The sequence below is a fragment of the Pomacea canaliculata genome, linkage group LG4 (genome assembly GCF_003073045.1).
Source record: "Pomacea canaliculata isolate SZHN2017 linkage group LG4, ASM307304v1, whole genome shotgun sequence".
Lineage (NCBI taxonomy): Eukaryota > Metazoa > Mollusca > Gastropoda > Architaenioglossa > Ampullariidae > Pomacea > Pomacea canaliculata.
Window position 1 is genome coordinate 11033039 of NC_037593.1, and position 22399 is coordinate 11055437.

A 22399-nucleotide genomic window follows, 5' to 3' on the forward strand; every position below is an offset into this window, starting at 1 on the left:
TTGATCTTCCTAAATGGAACTTCAAATTGACGTGTAATGGTCAGCATTTGGTAACTTTGGGTAAAGTTGTCGGATGCAGGTTTGGGTTATCTGATTTTTGCTTGACTGGTATGCAAGTGTATCCTTTGAAGTAAAACATAAATGCTTAGAAGCACCATGAAAATGCATGTTGGATTTGAGTTTCTTCACTTGGTTCTGTTGTCAGATAGCTTCAACCTTGGTGCTTCACAGGAGAATGGGGAATACAAGTTCTCTTTAAATCAGTGAACTGGTTCCTGCTGAAAATACTTTTCAGGTTACAGCAACAAAAATATACATTTCCTAGGTGTAAATACTCTGCCTTGGTCCAGGATAAATAGGTCTGCAAATGCCCACAAGATTTGATGCTGTTTAAAGTGAGAATTCCATTGACTTTAAATTTCTAGGGATTGAAGAATTTAGTGCGATGTGTAACTGAACTTGTCTTTGTTCCTTGTCCAAAACCACTCTCTACACTGTTGCCCTAAAGCAGGGCAACATTTGAAGAAATATCAAACTGAAGGTCTTCAACATCACATACCGCAACACAGGAAAGAGATAAATAACCACTAGAGTTGTAAAGATCTGCATGCCTCAAGTTTCCACTTACCTATCCTACACTGGGTATTTTGATGAAGAAATGTTTATTCTTGTGGCAAGAAATAGATTGGCTTAAGAATGAACCCCCAAAGCTGTGTAGATAATTTTTTTTTCAACTTTGAAAGCTGTTTGCTATTTGAAATTGGAGAAAGAATGTGAATTCACTGTTACTACATGCCCTGTGTCAGCCCTGATGCCTTCACAGGGTAATTAAACTTGCAGAAAGCTGGAAACTCAAATTACAGAGAGTGCATGTAGTTATGCAAAAATATCAGCTAATGGGATTGAAAGCTGATAAGACCATCAAACGACAGTTATTGTGCTGAATCAGGAAGTAAAATTTAAAGTGAAATGTATGTCCAACTTGCTTGATCTTTAAGAAAAACTGTTTTCATGTGTAAAAATGCACAGAAAATGTTGCATTACCATAGGAAAAAAAAAACAGATGCAAGACCTAAATTTGGGCAACAAACAGAAGGAACTTAAGTCTAAAAAGTAAATTTTGATTAAAAAAAAAAGATTTAATTAGAAGATAATGTGAACATTTCATGGATACAGTGTTAGCCTTTAGGTTTAGCTTGAATGTTACTCCATATAATAAGATCATCACAATTTAGTTTCGTCTTTTCAGTATTATAGGAATATATATACACAGTACCTAAAACGGCGATTGGTAATGTAATTCTTAGAAATGAATATCCTACTGGTGGTTATATTTAAAAACTTTTAACGCCATGTGACCTGTAGCAGTACGTCTAGTGTGTGTCAACTGATGACTTAGGCCCCACGTTTCAAGGACACTCCCTGCTGCTGTAGTGGTTTTGCTGCCGCTAAATGAAAAACTCTAGAGTGGAGAAAAGGGACAGCCGAGAATTAATGCATGCAGTAATCAGGTAATACAGCACATAATCTAGGGTTTTTTCTAAATTCACTAATGTACAGGAATTTTGTGGTAAAGGTAATCCCCAAATCTTTTCAGGTCCTTGTGGGCTGTGTTAGAGACATTACTTTTTTCAGGGCCAGATGGTGGTTCCCATCTATCCCTTGCTACCTTACTTTCCCCACCCCTCTATGGAGTCAGGTACCCATTCTCGCCAGCTGGGTTGACTGGGAGAAGTTTGCTGCGCTAATCGGGCATTGAACCAGCGTGCTCTCAATTCAGATGCCAGCCAGTGCTACAACCACTATCCAGTTCCTTTAGTATTCAAGTATGTGGATTTCTGCTGAATCTTATTTTGCAGATATTCCATCCATTGAAGGAACTAGTGGTTCTGTCAACTTTGCAGTGATAACGAAAATAATTGGAGGGTAGCACGTGCTTTTGTTGTGGCTCAAGAATGATATCTGAAATTTGAATATTGTGAATACTCTAAAAATTGGTAATGTTGACTTTACTCCACACTTCCTTCAACATTTTTTTCTTTCTCATGAATCTGTAACATTTATGTTTCCTGTTTTTCTAGAGTAATCTGTTGCTTGTATTTTGGCGCTCTGTGCTGTTTCAAGTCTAAGTGATGCTTGTGAAGTATTTGGGACTAGTGTAGCCCAGGTCGATCTTTGTTGCAGGAATGTTCAGTTTGCACACATCAGTTAGATGCCATATAATAATAAAAATTGATTTGTAAAGTGCTTATTACCACCACTAACGGTGGGCTAAAAGCGCTATACTAAGAAGAAAAACAAAAGAATAATGGATGCTGGACTCAAAAACAATAAGTTTCAGTGTTCTTATCATTATTACATATGATGCTGCATCTGGTGTAAGGATACCATTAGTGGAAATACAGTGGACATAGATGGACACTCATTGCAACAGAATTGCTCACCAAAACATAATCTGTATAAACCCAGCAAGGTGCACACTTTGGGGGACACAACCGTAACCTAATTGTGAAAGTGGAGTTATCTCCCTTATACCAATAATTAAAGATTAGGGCGGTCTAACTTTGAATATTTCTTTTAAGAATTAGAGGATCGAAGAAAGCTTTCGCCAATTTTAGTACAGTTTAGTTAATAATTAAACATAAGTTTTACAGATCACAAAATAGAACTACAAACATGTTTCTCCTAATAAAATCTTATGCTGCAGTCGATGTCATGTGACCCTAATCTGTCGTCGGTGTATTAAAACAACACTATTTGATGAAGAAATACGGTAAGGAGTGATTTTCGTGTAAAAGTTCGTATAGACTGTGTGGTGAATTAGGATAGCAAGCTGTGGATGTGAAGGACAGATGGACGGCAACACCTCCATTACGAGTCCATAGGGATCAATTTGTTCGTGTGGAAACATACACCAGAGCTTTATTGACATAGCAACATCAAGCTTTGAGGACTAGTATCAATGGTTTGATTGTAAAATCCTTAACAACCAATGACTATACAAGGAGAACTGGTGTTAACATCCTTTCAAATTATGGAACTAAGAACATATAATGCGTATTCGGTCCTACCCTTTTGGTTGTTTTGTGTTTTGCTCGGATTTTTATTTATTTATTTTTTGGTTTGGTTTGGTTTTGTTTTGTTGTTGTTGTTGTTTTGGACAGTGCAACCTATAGTGATCACTGTGCATTGCTTTGGCATTAAAGCTGAAACAATCTAGTAACATCAGCGTGAGAGAGCTTTTCACTATATCTTACAAATTTTATGCTCGAAATGATTACTGTTTTAAACAACAGCAGCTTAGTGGATTTACAGAATAATCGACTTCAATCTACAGGATACGTCTAAAAAATAATGTGTTCCGACTTGGTGGTTTATTGCTTGACAGCAAATAAAATGCTAGTGACTAACTTTTCTTACTTTGTTGTTGTTATTATTATCGCAGACGTTTCTCGACTTCTGTCTCCATCGATAATTTGTCCTAATGCTTTTGCCTCTCCTTTTCTATGTGTCTTTTGGATAAAAATCGATTACAAAATTCTATCAAACACACAGAGTGAGTGAAATAAAAATGTGTAATGATAAAAATACTATCCGGGGATTTTGTTGTGATTGAGGCCACACACACACACAGACGGCCAAAACTTTGAAGTGTTATAAGAATTGCGAAGATGGTTTATTTAACCGATTAATACATTAATGTCAACGATTATAGTATTTGTCTCGTACTTCGAATAGGCAAGAAACAGCAATACCCTACCCCGGGTCACGCTAAGGAAGGAAAGAAATCCACGTGCGCCATTCGGTGGCCGGACCATTGCATAATTATGTAATGCCCTTGCTGTAAACATCTACTTGACAAACCGTACAATGGAACAGGGGAACTATTCTCATCTCTTGCTGCAGAGACTTGCTAGTTATGACTCTCGCTGACAGATGCCGGAAAGCGATTCTCGATCCAGGCTCTTGACCTGCCTAAGAGGGTCTAACCCTAGGCACAACTGTCCACTGTGTATATCTGTGAGTGCATGCATGTTTGGAAGCCTCGGGGCTGGACGTATAAAGAGAGCATGAGCTCGCCCCACACGTGAGTCAACTCCAGGCGTGCAAGCAGGAATGACTTTAATCGCACTTGCCGTCGCCCTCAAGTCTCGGTGAGTACGGTAGGACACAAATATCTGTAATTGTACGATCTCTTAGTTTAATATAGAAGACAGATAATACAAATAATTAGTCAGAGCCAATTACGTATTTCTTTTAGCAAAAGCCATACCTCTTTAGCCTAAAAATGCCACCTTATGTCGCTCCATCAACACAAAAGCTCGCATCGTCCTCTGATCCTCTTCATGTGAATAGTGACAGCAGAAGTTCTTTTACAAAGGCCTTGCTTGAGAAATAAGGCGAAGTATGTGTGTCAACAGTTATTTGTGTATACAGCTCTTAGTAAAATCAAGAGAATGTGAGTATATATGCTTAGCTTAATAATTAAGTTTAATTAATTAGTTTAATAGACTGCAAGTTGCTATTGGTAATTTGGGTAGGAAAGTTATTATTCTTTAGGTACACAAGTAAACGATCTTGAGATATCCATTGGTCTATAGGGGTCCATGTCTTCGCATATGGAGTGGATATGTTGGGCGTCCAGTGAGGTGACACCAGAAAATACTGTGGGTGTAGCCACGAGATGTAAAGGAGACAACCTGGTGTTGCGGGAGCCAAGTTTGGCCAGCACGTCTTTGTGTTTCGCAATGGCGAATCCGTAGCAAGCACATCCGTGCCGGCCACAGGGAGCTGAAGGTTAAACGTTTGTTTTTGTCTGGATGACTGGCTGGAATGAATGTCCCGACTGACATATAAATGATTTTTTTCGCTTTAAAGCTAAAATAACTTTCAGAAATAATTTATGATTCACGTATGGATACCCAAGTCTTTTTTTTCTATTTATTTATTTATTTATTTTTTTGGACACAAAGCAATAAAGTTGTTTTATTCTTTATTCTAAACTTGATGCTAATGTACCATAACATCGTTTCTTTGAAGTAAGTTACATGTTAATTGGAAAAAAAAATCCCCAAACGTATAATACATGCGCGTGTAGACGCACATACAAAATAAATTTACATCATCAAGATTTAACAGCAGACACCATAGGATTGTTATACCATGGGAAAACGTGAAGACAGAGATAATACAAAAATGAAAAAAGATGCAGAGACAAAAATGAGAAAGATATGTATGCTCAGTTTAACAAACAAAATAGTGTAAACACATTTCATATGTGCAGGATCGTCTGCTTGTGACCGCTGACTCAGGTGTGATTCTGACCAACCTCTCTTCCAGCGATCATGGCTTATACCGTGTTGATGTGAAAATATCTGATAACGAGACAAGAACACACAACATCAGACTAGTGATAGGAGGTAAGACAGCGAACTAGAAGAAATGTGTAAAGACGGAGGAACTGCTTTAATTAACTGACTTTTAAGCAAAAATATATTTGAAAAAACTTTATTAATACGTATATATCTTCTAATCTCTGTCATTTTTGTGAAAGATTTTAAAAAGCTCCGTTATTGAAAGGGGTTAGCTAATTACCTGTTGCTAAATGCAAGCAAGTAAACAGTATTGATATATTTACCTGTCAGTATAAATTGAATATTTAAATTTACTAATATGCAAATATTAGTCTTTAAACTATTACAACAATAAATTAAACATACTTACTTGGTAAAATAGCAAAAATATTAATAGTTTCATCATTGTTTTTTCTAGTTTGCTGAACAGTAGGTAGATAAAACAAGTTTGTCCACAGAGCTACCAGAGACCGTTGACGGGAAGCTGATGATCATGGCTAACTCCTATAATGACACAGTCATCCGTCTGATGTGTGGGACTTTCACATCACTGGGCTATCCTCCTGTTTCAGCCATCTGGAAGGTCAGTTATGGATGAACTAATGGTATGTTGCCCTAAGTTAAAATACACAAAGATAGAAGCACAGTATGAAAAATGGAAAGAGAGAAGGAAAGGAAGGAAAGGAGAAATTTACAACAACAACAACAACAACAACAACAACAACAACAATGCACAAACCAAAGACATACCACACATCACATTCTCTCGCACACACACACACAATCGCAAGTAAGACCAAAGTGTATTAACAACTAACAATATAATTGTAACTATTACAAAATCGATTCTACCTGTAAAACATAACTATACTTATTGAAATGTTTAGGATCCAACGAGTCAGCTGTTGGCCAGTACAGGATTCACAGAACAGTACTTTACACTTGACTTACCTGTGGAAGTTGCCAAATCTGGTCGCTACTGTTGTCAGCTTGACTGTCGTGGTCCCACCGAATGTTGTCTTGACGACCAGTCACCTCTCAGACAATGTGCAGCAGTCGACCTGCCGAGTGGCAGCAAGGACAGAGTCACGACTGATGAATCAGTGAAGAATTTCATTAATGTTGTTCAAGAGTTAGACAAGACACACCGACGTGACAACTTGCAAGAGGCGTGACCGCCATATACTACAGAGTTGAAGAAGCACCACGTGCCCAGCGAGATGTTTGCACTGACAAAGCAGCTAACTTTTCAGGAGAAAGTAATAATGTCCACAAAACAGAAGAAGATATCAAATATCTGTACAATCTGAACAAGACGATGGACGAATTTGGTTCCAAAATTCAAGACAGCATCGAAACCTTTAATAAATCGGTCAGTACTCATTGTCTCAAGATTGACAGACAAACAGATAAACTAGAGGTCCTGACGGAAGCAATGAATGAACAACAACGCAAGACAGAAGCCTGGATGTCCTTGATGTCGAACGAACTAAAACAGATAAAAAGCAGTTTAACGGAGACGTGGACGTCCAAGACAGCAGACCAGCTGAACGATCTCAAGAGCAACTTCTCGACAATTGCAAAGATCTTGGTTGCCCTCGAAACAAAAACAGACACTTGGGTATCGGAGATCAGGAATAAAGTAATAGCCATTGAAAATATCTTGCAGGTGCTCGATGGGAAAACAGTGGAGCTTAATCAGACTGCACAACTGACTCTTTCGTCGCTTATGAGAGGTTTGAGGTTTCTATACTAGCCCAGTTACTATATAAGTACTCAGTCGGAAATAGATAACAAATTTGTAATTCCCTTTTCTCTTTCCGTTTACTTGCATTGCACTTGAATTCCATTGTTTATCACTTTAAAATACTGCAAATTAGTTGTTTCAAGCCACTGTTCTATTTATTATAAGACATTCTGTGTCATAATGTGTTTATACTGTAGGTGAAAGTTTTGTTTGGCCTTTGTCTTCTGAGAAACATCTACTATGTTTAATCCAATAATGTAAACTGAACGAAAAAAAGATCTTTCTATATCAGTCATATTGGCATATTACTGTCATCAATATAATATATACAGATGTATATACAAATACACTCTTTTCCTTCATGTGAAATTGCTACAAAATTTCAAGCTTTCGGCATTGACTGCTTAGTCTTGTGCTGTGTGTTGAGCCCGTAACTTTTGTAAACTCTCCTTTTTCCTGTTTATTTTAATCTTTCGTATTCGAATTGTTTGACAGCAATTTTTTTAAAAAGAGTTCAAAACAAGTTTTTTTTCTAAAAAAAAAATAGTAATGGTGTTTTATGACACTTACCAAGTCCTAATATCAACTTGCAGCTCGTTGCCAGGATAAGGGGTATACCCTGTATGAAGGACGGTGTTGGAAGTTCTATCCTCTCAAGTATCACTATGCTCAGGCAGAGAGAGTCTGTAGAGAAGACAAGGGTCATCTGGTGCATCTGAAGTCACGTGCACAGGACGTCCAGCCCTTTCTTGATTTCCTGGCCAAGCAGGGTAGGTCACGGGGTCAGTGTTGCTATAGCAACTTAACGAAACGTGCATCGCCCTATTTTAGTACTGGGTTTATTTGTCTTAGTGGTTTATTTAATTTTTGCGTTTATTTCTTTGTTTACAGCATTTTATCATTTTTATTTTTTTCATTATTAGTTCCACTGTCTTATGTAGTGATTCTGGAATCGCAAAATATAATTGTTTATAACCTAAAATGGATGTTGGTAGAAAAAAATTAAGAAAATAATTTGCCTGTACATGTATTTATATCTAGGAAGAGTTCATGAAAAAGGTCTACACAGATTCATTCCAAACTTGTTACAGGGAAACACCTGGACAGCCAGTGGGCAAACTGTGTGTGGATGGGCGCTGACGACATTAAACGGAGGGTACCTTCGTCTGGACTGATGGACACTCCTACCTACAGACTCAGACCTCTGGATGAATGCTCAACCAGACGATTATAAAGAGAGAGAGGATTGTGTTCATGCTTGCTACTTTGACTCTCTGGTTTTTAATGACTATATTTGTTCAGGGTTTTGGACTTCGTTTGTGAAATTGATCTGTAGACAGCAGTATGCACAACTGTATGTGCTATAAAATTCTGCACATGCTTCCTTAAACTTGCATAATTACTTACCATACAGATAAAGTATAAATAAATCACAAATAAGGGAGTATTGTAAGTAGTGAATTTTCACTACAAAAATAACACAAGAAACATGAAAATAAGTGAGGTTAGCTTCAAGGCGCTAGTTGAGCTGATGGTGTGAACCATAAAAATGTAATAAACCTTGGAGTAGAGAATATATGCATGCGAGCACACACACACACTTCGATGAGGACGGGAACGGACAGAGTGTGCGTATATGAGAAAGAGAAAGAACAAACTTTGCTGATAAAACCAATGATACATTTAAAGGATGGGTAAGGAAGGATACAAGAAATCCAGTCCCTAAACCTTTTATTAGAATATTTGTTTAAAACATCAATCAAAGTACTTTGTAGATACAGAACCACCAACTCTTGTCCTATGATATTAATCACAATGCCAGTTACTTGTCCCAACAAACTTGCCAGTCAGCAGTCACTATGATAACGTTGCTGAACAAAAAAAAAGTTAACTTCTCACAACAATAAAATAAATTGTATATAAACAGGACATGAATAACTTCTTAATTTTGTTAACTTTTGTATTTGAAGATTGAATTACAACATTGCACGAAAATCTCGCTCACAACTCCATAGTCTTTACTGCTGACCGACCTTAGTATGGGCACGAACTTGTATTTCTGGACTGCTAACAGACGATTTCTAAAACGAGGCATGAGACTACAAAGCTTCCGGCTTAGTCACATTTTTTGTTTAGGCTCGTCGAGACTAACAGCGGAGAAGATGGCAAGAGACTAGCGTTAGTCTTGGCAGACAGACAGCATCCACCTCCACACCTCCATGTAGGTGACCAGACGTTTCGGGGGCGAAAGGGACACTGCCGTCACCGTCAAAGAACGCCGAAAAAAGTGATGATGGACTTGCCAGAACTGAGCACGGTCAAATTAACAGTACAAAATTCAATATTCTACCTTTAAAGCTGATTTTGGTTGGTCTGATTACTCAAGATCGCCATTGTAATTGTCACTAAAACACTTTAAAAATGATTTCAGAGAGTTTAGAATAGCTCCAAACTGTTTTAAATTTAGAGGAGAAAATCGTTCTTAAAATAATAATAAATGCTAAATTTATAAAGCGCATACTCACACTCCTAAGGAGCATGCTGTTAGAGCTTAAGAACAAGAACGAGACATGGACAGCATACGAGGGACAGGAAAACAAACAAATAAACAGGATATAAACTATAAAAGAATAAAAACTATACTAAAATCAAATACAGAAAACGCAAAGAACTAAATAACAAAACCAAGAGCTGAGAGTAACATGATATTGCAAAAGGAAGACGAGAAGAGAAGGGTATGAAAAAGGACTTGCATTTATGGAAAGGGTGTTAGGAGTAATGTTCACCGAAGAGGTGTGTTTTCAGGATTCAATAGTGGGTAGGTGGCGGATATGGAAAAAGGGAGAGTTCCATTGTTTCGCTGCAAAACAACTTAAAAAGTCATGTTGCCATATGTTGTTATTCTGGTGACAGGAATAGTTAGGATACGGTCATCAGACGAGGAGCGGTGTTGTCTAGCTGGAATGAAGTGGAAGAAAAGTTCAGAGAAATAGTCAGGGCAGGAACCAGCAAAGAAATAAAAACACAGCACGGACAGTTTGTTTGGAGAAGAACAGTGGAAAGGGAGATGAAAGGAAAGGGCTGGACATGGGTATGTTTCAGATCGACATCGGTGGCGGACTCTGGTTGAGGCCTTATGTGCAACCTGATGCACAAAGAGGAATAGATAGACGGACAGTTTGTACTGGATGAGAGAAATGAATCTAAACCGTTTGTGCAAAACTTTGAAACAACTTAAAAACATTTGCTTCTAAAACACAGTTTTAATATTTTGAAATATGTTGTGCAAATCAGCCCGGGAGTAACAACTAACGAAAGTTGATGAGTGTTTATCCCAGGTGGTGTGGTTGGTGTCGTATGCTGGGTGGAGCACAAAAATCTTATTTCTAAAGACTTTTTCCAGAAAAAAGTGATCTCCACAAGCGACTTCTGTGCTTTTAAAATAGGCAACACGAGAAAAAAAAAATCTATGTAATAGCAATTTTGATGAACGACCCCATTCTAACATGTTTACTCTCACTTTTAGATGTTACGTGGTAAACACGTACTTTCCTTTCAGTGTCTGTACCGAGAAACACTAACATTGAGAGGAACATAATAGTGTTTTGACTGATGTGAGGCAAGGTGAAGGCTAGGGTAGAGCTGGGCCCAGGTGCACACAACTTCGCTAGGTGCTAGCTGCAAGTCTTAACACGATTCAAAGTATTGCAAGAGGACTTTAGCTACAGCTTCACCTTAGCCTTCCAACTTAGTGACATGCTATGCAGCTGGTCCCAGGTTCCTTTCAGTGTTGATAATCCTTGTGAGCGCGACAGTGTGCGAGTTGTCCTTTAATGTGACAGACGCTGTGGGACATCGCTCCATGAAAACGTGAGTTAAAGACATTTCTATTTATAAATTATTTAAAGGCATTTTTTTATTAAATGCATTAATTTATGCATTTAAAATCTGTGATAGTCAGTCTTCTTTGTCTGTTTATTTTGCTCTGTTTGAAAATTGTATGTGTGCATAAGTGCGTGCGCGTGCATGTGTGTGTGTCGGTTTAAATGATAATAAGGTGCATTTAATTGATGCGTGTGCTCGTGCACTTTTGAGTGTGTGTGCGTGCGTGTTAGTGCGCCTTGGTTGAGAAAAGTGGCTTTAGGTAAAACATTAATGAATAAATCATGTTGCCAAATAGCTAGTAATGTCTGGTGATGTGTCTTTCAAGTAGCGACCTACGCTTTTAAAATCCGATCTATTTCTGTTGTTAAATAACTATATCTTGAAAGTTTCTTTTGTTAATTTTGCGTTCTGTAGTGATGGAAGTCGTGCACATTTTTTTTTTCAAATATCGGCAAGAGATCAGGTCGACCTTGTACCCCTTACAGGCTGGTTAACCTTTAACCTTTGACGTTCCTACCGCAGCGCGTGCACCAGTCGTGAAGGCGATGTCCCCATGAAGACAGGGATGTCGAGAGAAGTTTTTACTGTTGATCTAAAACTGCTGGACAGAACTTGCGCGCTCTGCAATAAGAGTTCCTACAGTTATTATGCATCCATCTTATACTCAAATTGTCATATATACCAGCAAAAAAAATGAGCAGATGTATAACATTTATCTTTTGAAATAGCTTAAAAAAAACTACAGCAATTCAAGAAAACAAAACGATTCGATATTCACATTATGAGAAACAAAAATATAAAATATATATATATATATATTCCAATGATATGGAATTACCCAGATAACCTCACGAGTACCAATATGGCGGGAAGTCAGCTGCATGTAGAGCTATCTGGGTTTATTTGTCAGTTTTAGATCAACGGAGTTGACATTATTATGTAAAACTTCGTAATAATACATGCAGGCAGACAAACAGACAGACAGCATGATACTACTTTGTGTTGGTAACCTTGTGTGTCTGTGTGTAATGTCATTTTAGCGCACGGACATCGGTAACTCATCCCACGGCAGGAATGGGTGTGGTCTACATGTTATTATCCTGTATCTCGGGTGAGTTTCTGTAGCTGCACATGCACAATGTAGTATTATTCTGATTTGTACAATGGCGTTCTTGTTCAACAGAAGGCAATCTTTCATTCTCTCAAGGCATCCTACAAACTCAACTTGGTCTTGATATGCAAAAAAAAAATTTTCTCCACTGGTCTGGCTTCCTCTTCAAAAAACAACAAACTGGCAGACATAAGCACATTGGAATTTAAGCGATTGCCACAGTCAGATAAATATTTTATTGATTTAAAAGCTCTGAATCGTATTTTTCTTATACATTAATTGAATGACAGACGTTTGATCGTAATAATATATTAACATAGGTTAGAAAGAACAAAACCACTTTTGACAAAAAAGAAGAGCTTTTCAAAAAAAGCTTTTTCTATTTTTAATTTTTAGAATAATTTTCATTTATTTTGTTTTAAATTTTTCCTTATGGATTCCTAACAAAACAAGTTATTAGATTGTTTTATCTACTAAACTACAGAATGAAGTATCATTACACTGTAAATGTTCCAGGAGTCTCTCTACTACCCAGTTGTACGGACATGTACCTGAAGCAGAGGTAGGAGAAGCCAGTGTCCTCATGCGGTGCAAGGGAAGCAATCTGACACTAAACGAGCCAGACCTCGGAGTTACCGTTCTTCACGTTTTTGTCTCTCGCGGGGGAGAGTCGCTGGCAAGTTCGTCGGTACCGGCCACTGGGCAGTTCCAGGTAAGTTAATTGATTGATTAATTTATTGATTGATGGATGGATTAATTGACTGACTGATTGATGGATGGATTGAGTGAGGGAGGGAAGGAATTAATGTAAAACAATCACCGGCAAATGTGTGTCCAGGACCGACTGATCGTGGAAGATGATGGAAGAGTCACTCTCAGCAGTCTGACTCCAGACGACCTCGGGAAATATCGCGTGGAGATCCAACAGCCCGAAGACAGACATATCCAGCGCAGCCTGAGATTAGTGATCAGCGGTATTGTATGATAAGAAGTCTCATGAAAATCAACTAAAGAAAAGTGTCAAGCAAATTAGGGGTAGACGGAGAAAGTAACGCAACCTTAAATTCTTTTTAAAGTCAATTAAAATAGAAGAAGACTGTATAAAGAAAATTTAAAGGAATGAAATGTAATAAAAATGTTTATCCCTGAAAATGCATAGGTAAAACAGTAAGAAAAATCATTTATTGATTGTTTGACAATAGCTTTGACAGAAAACCTTGCAATGTTTTGAGAATACATAGCGAAGACAATATGAAAACCATACGACATTTTTACGTGTGGAAATATTTTTCCTAGTTTTATTTTTGTTTTTGCAGAGCCTCCCGAGACTATTGACGGAACCCTAGCCGTTAACAAACTTTTGTCACCAACAAACAACTCTGTACGTCTGACATGCGGCAACTTTACATCTCTGGGATTTCCCCGGGTCTCTGTTCTATGGAAGGTAGGGTGGTGGTACTGATATGAAAAATGTTTGCTGAACCCGTCTGGTAGTAAATACTTGGAAGTTTAAATTCTATAAAACTTAAACTTGTACCTTGTTTATTGTCCTTTCTTCCTTCACATGAGCAACACTTGCTGTGTGACAGAAGATCAGTACTTAGTTTTATAGACCTTTAACTAATATACCTATCTTTGATTAATACATAGAATGTTTAAATATGCATGTTACTATCTTTGAAAGCAAAGTAGAATTCTGTATTTGTTTGTTGTAAAGGCTTGTAAATTTTTCCTAATGCTAGAACGATTTCCTTACTTGTGCTTAAAGTATATGCCCAACCCAAAAGTTTAACTTTCCTTTCCAAAAGATTTGATAGGAGATGCAGTCTGTTTTCCATATATGTATATACACAGGATACACGTGGTAACATATTACCCAGTGACGGATTCGAAGACAGATCTTCTACCTGGATTTACCTTTGAGTAGTGCGGTATTCCGGCGACTACTGTTGTCACTGGACTGTCGCGCCCCCGACTTTTGCTGTCTGGACCGCAGTCGCCACTCAGACAGTGCGCGCCGGTGACGTGCAGACGACACGGTAGAGGAGGTCAGGAAGGTGGACTGTCCTCTCTAGATCAGCTTCGCTCACCTTCAGCAACAAGTCCTGGACATGCGGCGCGCGCGAGCTGCAAGAGTCTGAGAGTCAGAGCGGGGTGGCCACGATAGCGCAGCTGGTGCAGCGACAAGCCAAGTGCGACCAGCTCGACGCTTTACATGAGCAGAGTTGAGGACCTGGAGGACAAGTTGAAGAAAGACTTAAGCGATGTTAGAAACGACAGCGCTGATATCGGACTTCAGCTGGAGACGAAGCTGATGGAGTCGTTTGAGGAGTTTCGGCTACAGGTCACCGATGACTTGTCCAGGCTGGCGGACGTTGTGGACAGACTGGAGACCAACGCTAACAACTCTCAGGAGGCGGTCCAGACGCGATTGGAAGAAATCTCCCAGGCGGCAGACGATTACCAGTCAGCGAACTAGCAAACAATTGCTGACCTGGATAAGGAGAGTCGAAGAAAAAAATTAATGAGCTTCGAACAACAATGGGCGATAAATTATCGACGATAGAGAGAAATGTCAGTCTACAACTGTCGGATTTGACTACCATCATGCCTGAAAACTTGTCAGATTATTATCTGGCACTGGCCAGCCTCGACCTGAAAACTACCGCTCAGATCTCGGCGCTTGAACAAAACGTGTCGGACATTAAAGACGCCTTGACCAGTCACGTGACCAACAGTACCCAGTCCATTGCCGATGTGTGGTCAGACGTGGAAGGCTTGTTCAAAACGACAGAGTCACTCAGAGAGAGTAAGTCACAATTTAAATGTTTACATAAGCAGTTACATGAATGTAATTACATTTGTCTGTCACTGCTTGATGGTTTCATTATTATGTAAACATAAATACATTAATGTCGTATTATCAAACCCATTTTCTGAACACTATCATGGTTTTGGTTTGTTTGTGACTCGCACCTTACTCCAACATTTGTTCTAATTATTGAACAGAGATTGGAAAGTCTGAATTAGCATTTCATTATTTTTTATTCCATTATTTTATGTTTCAAAGAAAAGCAACAGAATATTTTGTAATTGGATACACTATCCTCCTGGAAGGCCGAGACTATGAGTTTTGAGTTTTGTTATTACTGTGGAGTTATTTATCTCCTTGGCCAATGGGACGAGCTTCGGTATCGTTTAGATTATTTACAGGACATTGTGAGTAGATTCTTGAAATTCAATGTCTGACCTTTAGGCTTGTTGTGCAGGCCTGTGTGTATTTAAAACGGGTCACTCACTAACAAGTGGACGCTGCATGAACGTCAGCGGGGTGGAGGCGGACTACCAGACTGCCCAGGCCAACTGTGCGGCTAGCGGGGGTCACCTGCTGATCCTCAAGTCACGTGACGTCGACGCGCCGGTACTTCGCGATGTTTTGACAGCAGCAGGTAAGCACTTTTCAAACATAGCGAGGTGTCGTGGTAGTGGTGATGGTGGTGGTGGTAGTGGCGTATGTTGGTTGTTATCCTCGTGTTTTTAGCAGCATTTAAACCGAAACATACTGTCAGTTGTCGGCTGTGACATGGAGACCTGGCTTCTTCGGAGATGGAGAAGAAGGTAAGACAGCCAAGGACATGAGATGAGCACCGTCCTCATAAAACTATCCTCCCGAGAAAAATGAGGGCTTTTGATAAAGGTAATGTTGAAGGTAATGAATGCCTTTTAACTTTTGTAAGTCTCTTGCTGTGACAATGTTGTGACACCAGCAGGTAGCTGCTGTGTGTCAGGGTCCATTTTTCCTTTTTGACAGCAGCAACCAGGTACAGTACTGTTATTTAGATATTTAACTACGAGGCAGTAATAATTGTCAATAAAGGTTCTTCCCTCCACAGGAATAACTGTGCCTTCCTTTTATAACACGCTAAACTACTGGGTGGGAGCCACTGACATCTCAACTGAGGGAACTTTCACCTGGAACGATGGAACTCCTTTGCCTACTTCCTCGGAACTTTGGAATCAGCTGGAGCCAAATGATGCGAATAATAACGAAGATTGTGTGGAAATGTACATCAATATGCAACTATCTAAGACCTGAACGACAACAATTGCTTGGCACCGCGCCCGCATATTTGTGAATACTTTTAAATAAATCAACGTTATAGAGCCACACTGCTGAACCTTTGAGGTGTGAAACATTCCGAATGCCTACTCCTGCAAATAAACTCAGATGATGAAATTGCTGAAAATTAATATGTTTTACAAACTTGTTTAATGGATCATAGCTGGAAAGGAGTTTCACACTTTTTTAATAAATCAGATTGCGAATATTGTCTATAAAGGATGTATAAAACTCCCCACCCAAGTTTTACCAGCCACAGTTTTACAGAAAAGACAGATTTAGAAGACCTTCATGTGGTCACAGATTATAGAACCTAACAGAAACTAGTTTTAGTGCAAACTACCATCACACTAAAAACATCGTTTCATTCAGCCAGAAGTATTGTAATAAAAATTATAGCTTACATTCCTGTTCACTATTTTTTCATATTGTGTTTGCCCCAATGAGATGTAGCTATATGCTGTAAATAAAAAAGGGCCAACAACTTTTGTCAGTCTTCTCAACTATGTCTCATTCATTATGCAAATGTGCACATAGACCAAGTGTGCAAGCACTGCTTCAACCACATGTATAGGTGGTCTGCTTTTTAAAAGGTTACATCATGTGAATACACCATATTGTCACCATGAACTAGAAAACTTTCTATTTAAATCTCATTTATAGCTGGATCGTTACACCAAACACACACACACACAATTCTATATTAACGCAGTATTTTTATTCATTGACTGTAGTAGCTATATGCTGAGTCTAGAGATTGTAAAGGACTTAGTTTCTTAGTTTTACAGATGTTTAAAAATAGCGACATATATATATATACCTACAAATAATGTTCTTACCGTGTCAATCGAGCAATAAATGTTACAATACAGCTTATACTTTTCTATCTAATTTTTGAAGTTCTGTGACTGAGAATGCATGGATGAGTGCTTGTGTGTGTGTGTGTGAAGGAAATCTCAGTTAGTCTTAAGCAATGTGATCCTCCTCACCTCCTATGTGTGTGTGTGAACATTTTATGTGTTGAGGTAAGAAAGCAATGAACACTCCTCATGCAAGTTGTTGCTGTGTGGAGGGTCAGTACCAGCCAAGTGGACCTAAGGTCGGTGAATGTACCAACATTACCGGGATGCTATTGATGACACACAGCACAAGGATGTAGGGGCCAGCTACTAACTCAGTGGGTGAATGGGAGTAGAAGTCAATCAGACAGGAAGTCATGAAGGTAGAACAACATGTCTCACCTGTAGAAAATACAAGCTGTGGATAACCGTATATAATTACCTCCAGTCGTTAGCGATGGACCGATACAACATCCACAAAGACTGTAAAAGCACCACGTGGACTATCTCACTTGTCAAACATGTGCTGTCCTCAATCCCTGGTAAACAAAGTACCCTACATGAATTGAGTGGGTGGAGGTTTCCTTTGTTCTGTCAGGCGGCTGTCAGACACACCTGAGTTGTGTTGCTGGTAGGTGAGGATTATTTTAGGCTTTTCTGTTTTGAGAATCTGCGTGTTGGCTTGATCCCAGCTTGTCCAGATTCTGTTTTGCTTCCTGTTTAAATGTGTTTTCTTACTTCACGCTGCAGTGGGTGTGTAAAAATAGTGGATTAGCAATAGAGACAGTGCCGCAACAGTCTGTACATACATTATTTTTATTTAGTTTGATCTATTTAATAAAAAAATATGTATGTAAACAGCTTAGGAGCCTCATCTGCATCATCAGCTTTCATCTATAGGTTACAAGCAACACAAAGATTTGACAGGCTCACTCTGTTTTGACACTAAACACTGTAACAAATATTGGCCTAATATCTTATTAAATATTTGATACTATACATTGTAACAATTGGTGACTAAATACCTTATTTAGTATTTGCAGCATCGTCCTGGCTGCATGAAGTCTTTATAAATGTAGTAACATCAAAACGGTTGGATACTGTACCAGTTACAGGTGTGGCTTTCTACACATCATCTAAAACAAAAATAAAAGCACTTGTCGAAAGAGAAGGGAATAGGTAATGCCATTAGTTGAACCTATGATGCAACACTTGCAGACAAATTTTTTCTCGTATTCTTGTGAAAAAAACAGGTCGAATATACAGTAAGATTTCATGGTTCGGTTCCCTTGTGTGTGTGTGTTGTTTTTTTTTTTGTGTTTTGTTTTTTTCGCTGTGAGTCATCTGACTGGATCATCCCGACTTCCCATCTTTGGGGTTGCACCACTGTTATCTGTTGTATAACCTCATGGTGGCTGTCTCTTTAGTTTGCTTCTTGTTTAAAAATACCTTTCAATACAGGATGAAATGCTTGTAAAAACAATCCTGCGAAGGAACTGAGCCGATGTGGAATTAGTCTTCACAGAGGGAATGGAACCGTGGAAAGCCACGTAAGCTTGCCAGTGTCTAGTGACTAGAAGAAAAATAAATATACAGAGTGATTCAGGGCTTCCGCTAAAACCTTATTTTTCGTTTGTCGCTTTTTCCTATAAGTAACATGATCCAACAAATCAGTACAGATTGATGTCTGTGGGCGGGTGGGTGAGTCTGTGTGTGTGTGTGTGAGTGTGAATGTCGCGTGCGTAAGTGTGAGTAAAAGGGAATAAAAAGATGTTCAACCACAGGTAGGCATGATACAGGGGTTTGAGACGACGAGGATCACATTCTCAAGAAACAGCCCTGACTGCACGTGAGTAATATTAGCTTGGTGTGTGAATAGACTGCTAACTATTAAGTAGGGGATAAAATTAATATAAAAAAACCAATAAATTTGAACAGAATTCAAATTATTTTACGCCATACATAAATGAAATATAAATATATTCCATAAACTTTTAACACCTGAGCCACAACCGTTTATTGTAAATCTAATCAGCGATTTGCACCTGTAGTCAGGGTTAGGGTTAACTCCTGTAAGACTTCGCTCCCGCGCGCTCATAACGTGCTGTCATCCTATGATACAACAACCCACCTAAGCTCATCCACAATTCCCATTGAGTGTGTCCAACAGCAGAAGGGTCCAACAGGGTCACTCATACAGCGATGACGAGAGTCAGCCTCTTCATTCTTCTCCTCTCGGGTGAGTTCCTTCTTCAGAGTACGTGTAGCACAATGTTCCACTTGATACAACCGATGGCACTCTAAATTCTACCTTTGGGTTATGTGTGTGTGAGAGAAAGAGAGACAATGTGTTCTGTACAAGTTGACGATATGGGGAAACGTATCACGTGACAGAGAAAATCAGTATCACATTCGCACACAATGTCAAAGACACACACACACATGTGATGAAGTGATTACATGTGAGCTGTGTTTTGTTGCAACTGGTTTTTTTTCTTATTTTGCCTACTCCGATTATTATCTCCCAATACTATTCTCCTTCTTTAGCTTTATGACTTCACTTTATAATAATAATACGCATTTTGAATATAAGATTTTCCAAATGTTTACAGGAGTCACCCTACTGCCTAGCTATTGCAGACAGACTCAGGAAGAGGGAGCAACAAAAGCAGACTCAAGGACTGTCCTGGGGTGTAAGGGAGACAATCTGACCCTGCACAAACCCGACATCGGAGTTACTGTTCTTTTTACTTCTGTATTTCGAGGGGAAAACTCCCTGGCAAATTCGTTTATAGCGGCATCTGGAGAGTTTCATGTAAGTTGATTGATTGATTGATTGATTGATTGATTGATTGATTGATTGATTGATTGATTGATTGATTGATTGATTGATTGACATCCTGCACATCATTCTTTAGGACCGATTGGCCGTGGAAATGGACGGAAGAGTGATCCTCAGCAATCTGATTCCCGACGACTTTGGGAAATACCGTGTGGAGGTCCAACTGTCCAAAAGCAGACAGATCCAGCACAGCTTGAGATTAGTGATCAGCGGTACGGTAACGGACACATAAGTGATATTTAAAAATTCAAATGTACTTTTTGCAAATTGAAGTTCCATTCATATACAAAGGAAATGTTGCATAATCTGTATTGCTACAGCGGATATTGTGCCCCTGACCATTACATGTCTGAAAAGTCTCAAATTGTATGTGTGCGTGTGTTATTTGTGAATAATTTAAAAGATACTTTAATACACAGCCAAAAAATGTTAAGAAGAATTCTTCAAGAAAGTAATGAGACCGAATAAAGCTTAAAAGCAAATGAAAGGGGAAAAAACAGAAAGAAAGAAGGACAAGCAAAAGGAAGAACTTTAACAAGAGAGAAAATGTTGAGACCAAAATAATCAAACAGTACCAAACCTTACGGATTTTTTTAACATATAGAAATTTACTTTCCACAAACTCATCTTTTGTCTATTTTTCTTTAGAACCACCAGAAACTAAATACGGGACGTTACTCGTGACCAATATTCCAACATCGGGGAACAACTCTGTACGTCTGACATGTGGCAACTTCACGTCTCTGGGTTTTCCCCCTGTGTCTGTTATATGGAAGGTAAGGTGTGGATAATATTTTTTATATAGAAGATAACCCAGCTGGTGTTGGCTTTGTTGTCGAATCTCACCTCGGGCAGAAGTCCTCCAAGCTCCCAGAAAGCATCAGTCTTACATCGTGTCTACATTATTAGCATCCATACCCCTCCGCTGAGATCGCAAGCTAGATGTGCTGGACAAGAATTGTCCTCATCAGACATCTTCAATCACCAAACCCTTAATTTTTATGGAAAGTTATCGGCTTCTGGTGGACAAAAAAAACCATGACATGTTTTATTGCTGAGATTTAAAAAAATATTTAGTAGATTAACTCTTCGTGGAACCACATTCATGTCGATGCTGTGTTAATATATGGAATATTTTTATAAATGTGTTGTCTTGTAAAACGGAAGCTTATGTTTCATCTAGGAGTAAACACAGGGAAAATTATAAATGTTTGGAGTTTAATTTTCATATTCTGTATAGTGTAACAGAGTGAGCGATGATGGTCTGAAAATAGGTGTTTTCCTTTTTGACTTGGCAGGATCCACGCGGTGACATGTTACCCAATGATGGATTTGAAGACCAAGCCTTCTACCTGGATTTACCTTTGAGTAGTGCGGTGTCCGGCGACTACTGTTGTCAGCTGGACTGTCGCGCCCCCGACTATTGCTGTCTGGACCCGCAGTCGCCACTCAGACAGTGCGCGCCGGTGCACGTGCAGACGGACACGGTAGAGGAGGTCAAGAAGGTGGACTGTCCCTCTCTAGACAGCTTCTCTCGTCTTCAGCAGCAAGTCCTGGACCTGGTGATGGCACAGCGCGAGCTGCAAGAGTCTGAGAGTCAGAGCGGGGTGGCCACGATAGCGCAACTGGTGCAGCGACAAGCCAAGTGTGACCAGCTCGACGTTTACATGACCAGAGTTGAGGACCTGGAGGACAAGCTAAAAATAGGCCTAGATGCTGCTATGAACAAAGCACTGATTTCGGACGAGAGGTGGAGACAGGGCTGATAAATCTGCAGGAGATATTTCGTAACCAGGTTACGGATGATGTGGACAGACTAGAGTCCAACATCAACAGTTCTCGGGAGACACTTGAGACACGACTGGAGGAAATGTCCAGGGCGATGAACGACCATCAGTCTCGAGTAGGCAAACACATTGCCGACCTCGAAAACGAGACTAAAACAAACTTTTTAGACCTACGAACAGATATGGATAATTATTTGTCGATGATAGAGGGAAATCTCAGGCTTCAACTCACAGAAATAGTTACAAATGCGGCTAAACTCTCAGATCGCTTGGCTAGACTAGAGACCAGCATGAACAGTTCTCAGCAGACTTTCCAGACACGATTGGAGGAAATGTCCAGGGAGATGAACGACCATCAGAATCGAACTGACAAACACTATGCCGACCTTGAAAAGGAATCAAAGGAAACACTTGCTGATCTGCAAACAGAAATGGATAATAAGTTGGCGAGGGTAGAGGGAAGACTTACCCTGAAGATTTCAGAACTGGCTACCACCACTGCTGAAAACTTGACCCGCTCTGCCCAGGATTTAGCCAGTCTCGAAGTAAGATCTGCCAGTCAGATGTCGGAACTAAAAAACAAATTATCTAACATTCAGGACACCTTAACAAGTCATGTGACCAACACTAGCCAGTCGCACGAGAGTCTTCCTTCAGATGTTCCTCAGTCACTCAAAATTGGTACGTAACTGCTTTACATTAACAATTTAAACA

General features: G+C 39.3%; 4 protein-coding genes across 4 annotated transcripts; all 4 read left to right on the forward strand.

Moving 5' to 3' along the window:
• Positions 1-4577: 4577 nt before the first annotated feature.
• LOC112562969 lies at positions 4578-8542 on the forward strand. The gene is made up of 6 exons (XM_025236613.1): positions 4578-4797; positions 5285-5420; positions 5813-5937; positions 6242-7090; positions 7695-7871; positions 8193-8542. Exons 4-6 carry the CDS (start codon positions 6673-6675, stop codon positions 8333-8335), a joined length of 738 nt encoding a protein of 245 aa, XP_025092398.1. The 5' UTR covers positions 4578-4797; positions 5285-5420; positions 5813-5937; positions 6242-6672; the 3' UTR covers positions 8336-8542.
• A 2401-nt stretch (positions 8543-10943) lies between these two features.
• Positions 10944-14057, forward strand: LOC112561621. Its single transcript, XM_025234203.1, has 6 exons — positions 10944-10971; positions 12027-12097; positions 12614-12809; positions 12936-13071; positions 13414-13541; positions 13952-14057. Exons 3-6 carry the CDS (start codon positions 12681-12683, stop codon positions 14018-14020), a joined length of 462 nt encoding a protein of 153 aa, XP_025089988.1. The 5' UTR covers positions 10944-10971; positions 12027-12097; positions 12614-12680; the 3' UTR covers positions 14021-14057.
• Positions 14058-14218: 161 nt separating this feature from the next.
• LOC112561620 (C-type lectin domain family 4 member K-like) lies at positions 14219-17084 on the forward strand. Its single transcript, XM_025234202.1, has 3 exons — positions 14219-14906; positions 15367-15546; positions 15991-17084. Exons 1-3 carry the CDS (start codon positions 14639-14641, stop codon positions 16191-16193), a joined length of 651 nt encoding a protein of 216 aa, XP_025089987.1. The 5' UTR covers positions 14219-14638; the 3' UTR covers positions 16194-17084.
• Positions 17085-18741: 1657 nt separating this feature from the next.
• LOC112561619 lies at positions 18742-21682 on the forward strand. Its single transcript, XM_025234201.1, has 6 exons — positions 18742-18905; positions 19112-19295; positions 19669-19871; positions 19975-20110; positions 20547-20674; positions 21197-21682. Exons 2-6 carry the CDS (start codon positions 19259-19261, stop codon positions 21662-21664), a joined length of 972 nt encoding a protein of 323 aa, XP_025089986.1. The 5' UTR covers positions 18742-18905; positions 19112-19258; the 3' UTR covers positions 21665-21682.
• Positions 21683-22399: the final 717 nt, after the last annotated feature.